Source organism: Platichthys flesus, chromosome 5 (assembly GCF_949316205.1).
Source record: "Platichthys flesus chromosome 5, fPlaFle2.1, whole genome shotgun sequence".
Taxonomy (NCBI): domain Eukaryota; kingdom Metazoa; phylum Chordata; class Actinopteri; order Pleuronectiformes; family Pleuronectidae; genus Platichthys; species Platichthys flesus.
In genome coordinates, this window is record NC_084949.1 from 14,139,961 (window position 1) to 14,146,640 (window position 6,680).

At 40.8% G+C, this 6,680-nt stretch overlaps 1 protein-coding gene across 1 annotated transcript; it reads right to left on the reverse strand.

The window, feature by feature from the left end:
- Positions 1-1,937: 1,937 nt before the first annotated feature.
- LOC133953317 (uncharacterized) lies at positions 1,938-5,378 on the reverse strand. Its single transcript, XM_062387193.1, has 4 exons — positions 5,264-5,378; positions 3,410-3,908; positions 2,910-3,064; positions 1,938-2,796 (listed from the first exon to the last, which is right to left on the reverse strand). The coding sequence occupies exons 2-4, from the start codon at positions 3,898-3,900 to the stop codon at positions 2,621-2,623; spliced, it is 822 nt and encodes a 273-aa protein (XP_062243177.1). The 5' UTR covers positions 3,901-3,908; positions 5,264-5,378; the 3' UTR covers positions 1,938-2,620.
- Between the last annotated feature and the right edge of the window lie 1,302 nt (positions 5,379-6,680).

Genomic DNA, 6,680 nt, shown 5'->3' on the forward strand with positions numbered 1-6,680 from the left:
GATGTGGTGAGGGGATTCACTGGGTCATATAAGACCATTAATAAATCACCAAGGTTACAACATGTATGATGTGTATTATTTCTATTCCTATTATTCCAACCCCACAAAATGTCTAAATGCGAGACTATAACAGCTACTGCAGCAGTAAAGGGAAATCCCTTGAATGCAAACGCCAATGCTCCATTTTATGATCCTGAATGCTGGTTTAGTCAGGATTTGACAATATGGAGCAGCCGAGGCTTCCAGAGCGAAAAGTGAGAGTGCACCAGTATGTGAGCCGCTCCAATGACAATGAATAACAGATGGGCTTTGAGAGGAGGCCGAGGGTGTTGAACAGGACTTTTAAAACAGGCACATATGTGAAAGTAACAAATACTTTTCTTAATACTTTCAAACAAAACAGGTCACGTTGACGTGAAGATTGCGACGATGCATCACTTCCTATTGAAGAAGCAACTAAAAGGCTTCCATCCGGTTGTCTGGTTTCTGGACATGGGAGAGTTATTCCTGCTCGCAAATATTTATTAAGCTGTCTAGAAGATCCAATAAATAGCATATGGGAATTCTGCTTTGGAGTGGATTTTCGCTTTATGGCGAAGCCAAGTTTGCAAAAGAATGATCATCGGTGCACTAAATGAACAATGACACTTGGTATGGGTCAGCTTCCTGTAAACCAATGCTTCAAACACATGAGGACTAACACAGATGAAAATGAATCCATACATTTTTTAGCTTATTCTGTTCAGGGCTGAACTTTCTGGAAACTATCCCAGCATGCGGGGGGGGGGGAGAGATACTCTTGACAGGTCGTCACTCTAACACAAGGCCATCGAGTACAGGCGAAGAAAAGCATTAAAGTTCACTCAGCTCTAAGCTGTATGTCTTTTGTCTGGTGGTGGTGGTGGTGGTGGTGGTTGGGGCTGACCAAAAGAAAAACCTACACAGACACAAAGGGCACATGAACATTGCCCCCCCCATGGTGTTCTGGTAAACCTACTTTTGACATATCAGTGACCGATCAATCACTGCAAACAGCAGGAATAAGCACAATGTCTTCATCTTTCCCCCCTTATCGCCGCTCCTGCAGTCACATTTGCCCTCAACATCAACAATGAAATCCACACACAGGGCTGGGGAACATCAAAAGTGACTTCATCTCTTTGATAGCCACGGATCTGTTGCATACTTTTGCTTGAGAGAGAGAAAGAAAAAAAAAAAACTCAGAGCTCTGCTTAAAATTCAACTGCAGAGTCCCATCAGACCGCTCGGCTGTGTATTTCACCGGAGATTATGACCTCGATCTATTATTGACATGGTGTCTGTGAACATGAATGATTTAGCCTTATTAGACTCTAATCAGCTTGGTAACAGTTGCCTGCAACTCCTTCAGCTTTTGTTGGCGGTCTGAATGAAGCCCCTAGAGAAGTGAGGACTGAGCAGCATGCAAGTAAGTGCTTGTGTCTCCCAAGTCCTTGGGAATGAACCCAATGAACTCTCCAAGGTGTGTGGAGTGAAGGCAGACACGAGCAAAGCTTACACCGATCCCTCCATCTAGTGGCCAAATACTGTCATCACGTCTCAAAAGCTTCCTTTCAAAACCACAGTTCTATTCAAACCAGATACGACGAGTGAATCTATGAGTTGCTTTTAACGATTTAGACGAGTATGTTGTATTTCAATGTGTGATTTTGATGTGTAGTTTATATTAATTGTTATTGTAATTATTTGCGTTCAGTTTGTTTTGTAATACTGTACAGAGCCTTTGACGACCGTTAAAACTTAAAATGTTTTATCATTATTATTAATGTAGCTGAATGGGATGAGGTGGGCCAGCTCACCCTCTGCAGGGTTGAACCTCATCTTCAGGTGTGGAAATATACATACAAAAGGGTTGAGCACAAGTTAGAAATCAAAATTGATTTATTCTTGTTATGAAAATGAAGATCTAAACAGACAGATAATGATTTGTCGCTGTTACACAATCAATCCATAATTTCTTGGTAAGGTAGACTGTCCCAAATTAAGATTCTTCTTCTTCATGTGTTTGTTGTGAACATGTGCAATAAATAAAAAATACAGTTGAATGCATAACCACTTAACTAATGACGAAAACAGTGTTTCCGATTCAGGTGCGTTCAAACACAAAAACTTAAAAGATAGAAACTAATATTTTAGTTTTTAAAAGTCGAGCAAAATGATGGAGCTATGAAATTCAACAGCAAATGCATTCCTGACAACAGTCACCGAAGTGTGACATTAACTAAAATCATTCCTTAAGATCACAGATGCCTAACAGATATTAATCTAGGGATTTAAAAGAAATATAAAATCTGAATATAAAATAGAACCAATGATAAAAAACAACTTGATTTCAACCCAGTCTCCATCCTCCAATAACATTCAACAATTGGATTTTGCATATATACTAACCTAAAGTTTTAAATTGAATTTCTTCCACAAATGTTTAAGATTAGAGCAAACAAGAAAGATAACGACTGAACAAACATTCTTGGGATGGGCGCTACAAGCAGAAAAAATCTGCACAGTGCCATTAGGAGCCAACTAATTTTTTTAAAGTGAGCACTTACACACTCCTCTAACGTGACAGAAAATGTCTGGCTTACTCGTCAGCGTCTTCAAACTGGCCTGGCTCAGGGAGAGTGGAGTGACAGGACATCTTGAGAGGACGTCGGTGGCGTTTGGCCGGAGTGTAGTTGGCCGTCAGATGCAGGTTGACTTGGTCTCTTTGCTTTAGTGTCAGATCCCGCAGAGCGAAATGAAGCACATCCTCTGGACCTGGAGGAGGCACAAAACTCCAGTCAAACATCTGTACTACCTAAAACTTCTCTTATGAAAAAATAAATAAACAAAACATATGGTGACATAAGTTGTGAAGGGAAACATTTTACCATAGGGGCAGCGCCCGAAGCACATCTCTTCCCAGCCAGTGACTGTGACGTCTTGGATCTCGCTCTCCCAGTCTTCCTCCTCTTGTGGCGGCACAGAGGTGACTTCAGGGTCTCTTTGCAGAGGGCAATCACCACTTCCATACAGGGTTCGTAGCCTGCAGGAAAAATAACAGTTGATATATATATATTTTTAATGCACTGGTATCGGATGAGTACTCGATATCGGCCAATGTGCAAAGTCCAGGTTACAGAGATTTAGCGGGAGAGATCGGAACATCTCTGACTCTTATGAGAGTTGTAAGCCCCAAATTAAAACTGCACCCAAGTTAGCAGGTCCATCAAAGGGGAGGAGACAATGAGGTCATTTTATTCTATGCCGCACCCTGTCAATATGTAGTCATAGAGGCTCAGGTTGAACTTATATAGGGGAGAAATTAATAATAATGACTTAATGGGAATTTTGGCTGTATCATAAACCCACCATCAGGTCGGTGACTCACCTTTTCTTACGTCTGATCTTCTTCCTTCTCCTCTGGTCCTTCACTGCTGCTGCTGAGGCCGAGAGGCTGGGCCCTGGTGCCGTCTGCTCACAATTACCAAGCAAGGCTACGATGTCTAGACTGGCGGCTCCATCGACCGAGACACCATTTGAAATGTCTCTGCTGCCGACCCCGGCGGAGGCATCACTCACAGCAGAAACAGCACCTCCTCGTTTCCTGAGCGTCCCCAGGGGCGCTGCTTTAGTACACTTGCCTCTGTGCCCGTGGTTCATATAACCATTAACCATGTGTTGTGGTTTGGTACCATTCAGGATGCCAGCTGGAGTGCTCTCACTGTTCTTAGTGGCAGAAGCTGGGCAGCCATTATGAGAGGCGGTTCCATTAACAATACTCGTGCCTGGGGCATGACCATTGATCGGACTGTTTGCTTTCCAGGTGTTGGGACGCATTCCTCCTCTTCTACCCTTGACGTTCACATCAATCTGAGGCATCGCGTCACCTGTAATGTGCACACAGACGGTTTGATATAGAAGCAGCATGAAGAAAGTTTAAACACTGGGTATTGTGGTCAAATGTAAGGATTTCTCACTAAAGAAGTTGAAACAAGTAAAACTGATGGCCGGAATATAGGCTCATGATATTTTGAACTTATCCGGATTTTATATTGAGAAACATCAATGTTAAAATTGAAAGAAAACTAAAAAACGTTCAACTGGGAATTACAGCAGGTAGTGTCCTTCTCTCAATCATGATACTGAATAAGTCAGCTTAGTGAGACCACTTCTAGTTACAGTGGTCTAAGTCTGGTTCACAAACCTTTATTTTAGTGTGAATGAGCAGTTGTGTATTGATAGCTTGACCTAACACAGAACATTTAAAGTATGAATCCTGTGATATTGTATATGTCTGTTGCTTATTCCTCTGTGCCATCAATCATAACCAGTGTTTAAAAAAACCCTCAAAACTATACTCAAGAGCAATAAAAAAAAAATCAGGTTACTTCATTATGATGACATACTCTCCCACAACAGCACCTAACATGTTTTAATCCTGAGATCACATGTTTGAGTAACATTTGATCAATGTTCATCAACAACTTTTTCTTCCTCTGGTGTTTGGGACACAAAATAATACAATAGAGGAAATAGGAAGACACAATACTTGAACTGGAATAATGTTTCAGCAAATTACAGGGCCTGGTTTATATTTTATAACTATCAAAACAATACCATACTATAAGTGTATCACCCATTTCAGGGATTCAAGTCTTTAGTAGGAATAATTTAACTTGGTTTTGCACATTTGATTGTTGCCAATGACAGAACTATAAAGATTTAAAAACATTATCATGTAATCTATGATAATCATTATCAAAAATCATGTAATTTATAAAATGAGCCACGATCCCATTTAAAGCAAATCATAAAAAAAGGTGGGCCACGTTTGCTTTACATCAGCATTTTACTGCTTCATCAGTGTGTGTGTGTGTGTCTGTGTGTGTGATGAAATCATTAGTAAACCATGTGCAGACACACCTTCCACCTTCCTCCAACCAATTGTAATACAACGTGTAGAAAGTTTTGTGTTGGACGAGAACACTAGATTCATTAATAGCGGGTCAACTTTGTGAAGTCATTTTCTCTCCTGTGTGCCACCTGTTAGCTTAGCCACCTGCTAACGCGTCCAGGAGCTAGCCTTCTGATTGGCAGCTGTGGTCGTGTCCGCTGCGGCTGCGCCTGTGCGTGAACGCGGTTGCCATGGAGAACTATTTAAACCGATTACTAAAACCAATCGAACAAGTTGAGGTCGAGTCCCGGAGCTGGTGTTCTCCGGTCCGACCCGCTGACCTCTTACCTGTGAGAGTCCTGGAGCACAGCAGCAGCAGCAGAGACCCACACGCGCACTGAGGGGGCGGCGGGGGAGCAGGAGGGACACGTGCCGCTGGGGGGCGCCATTCCACCAAATACAGGTCGTGTCGGTCCCATGTTTGCCGGGTTGTTTGGTGTTTAAATACCTACGGTGGCCGAGAGAGCTCAACGCACTACAAATGATCAGACGCATGCAAATGGAGAAAAACAGGTGCAAATGAGGACAACACAAATGTTTCAAAAGGACCCAAAAAGATGATGGAAAAAAAATCCCTCTATAGTAAAATGCTTTGAGAATTCCATCACCACTGAAGTGTACCAGACTTCAATATAGATAGACAGATTACTTTATTCATCCTCGAAGGGAAATTAATTTGTCATAGCAGCCATGCACAAAGTATTAAACTACAGCCAGGCTCATCACTGTCTTGTTTTTACTTTTTGCATGTGTTGTGAAAAGTTTTTTTCATATTATCATAAATCGGTCAAATGATTTCTAAAGAGAGTTACATGATACAAAGTCTGCTCATGATGCCATCCTGCTGTCTCTCAAACGTTCTCTCAATGAAAACACAGTGAAGCTCTACCTGGCACTTTTTGTCTTAGTCAGCCTGCGGTAATAACTCAAATACCGTGCAACAGGTATTTGAGGTAGTAAATGTTTTTATTTACAGAAAAAGTGTTTCATCACTGTGATGATATAGAAGAGAGCAGCAGCATTCACAGACAGAACAGAACAAGTGGATTCATCTTTTTCTAGAAATTGTTGTTTATTATGAGGACAAAAAACCCTGTTTAAAATGATGACGTTTCATGAGCCAGCATCACTGCCAAAGCCATTTTTATTGCCACTTAGTGATAACATTGCATTGTAAATCAATGTAAAGATCAATGTACTGTTTTTTCTGTTTTGTATTTTATTTTTCTGTTTAAACCTAGGTTGGCACGAGCAGCTATATATTTGTGAGGCAAAAACATGACAAAAATCAGCTGGTGGAAATTAAGTTCATATTGCTCATAATGCTCAACATTTAGCTTGAGTTAGGAAGACGATTTACAACCATAGAAAAGGCCAATTTTAAACAAGTTGAAAAGCAATGGAAGCAAATCGTGACTAACACGTAAACTAAGACATAAAATTTTGCATTAAATATAAAATTGATCAAATATTCCCAATTTGCTAAGCTGGACTGCGTACCATACAAAGCAGTGTGCTATAGTGCTTTTCTAATGTGAACATCTGAGGCAATCACAAGGTCTCTCATGATAAAACTGTATAAAATCTCATTTTGTCAATCTGAAAAAACAGTGGTGAGTGGCACGTGAATACAAATTATCACTATATAATTACAACATTTCAAGAAATTCCAGAAAATATGTCAGACACAGACATAGAAACGTAC

Excerpts from the sequence above, each read along its gene's own strand:
- LOC133953317 (XM_062387193.1), bottom strand. The coding sequence starts at position 3,900 with ATGCCTCAGATTGATGTGAACGTCAAGGGTAGAAGAGGAGGAATGCGT. Across the intron at positions 3,065-3,409 it reads AAGATCAGACGTAAGAAAAG|GCTACGAACCCTGTATGGAA; the intron begins GTGAGTCACCGA and ends TTTTTCCTGCAG. Across the intron at positions 2,797-2,909 it reads CTTCGGGCGCTGCCCCTATG|GTCCAGAGGATGTGCTTCAT; the intron begins GTAAAATGTTTC and ends TGCCTCCTCCAG.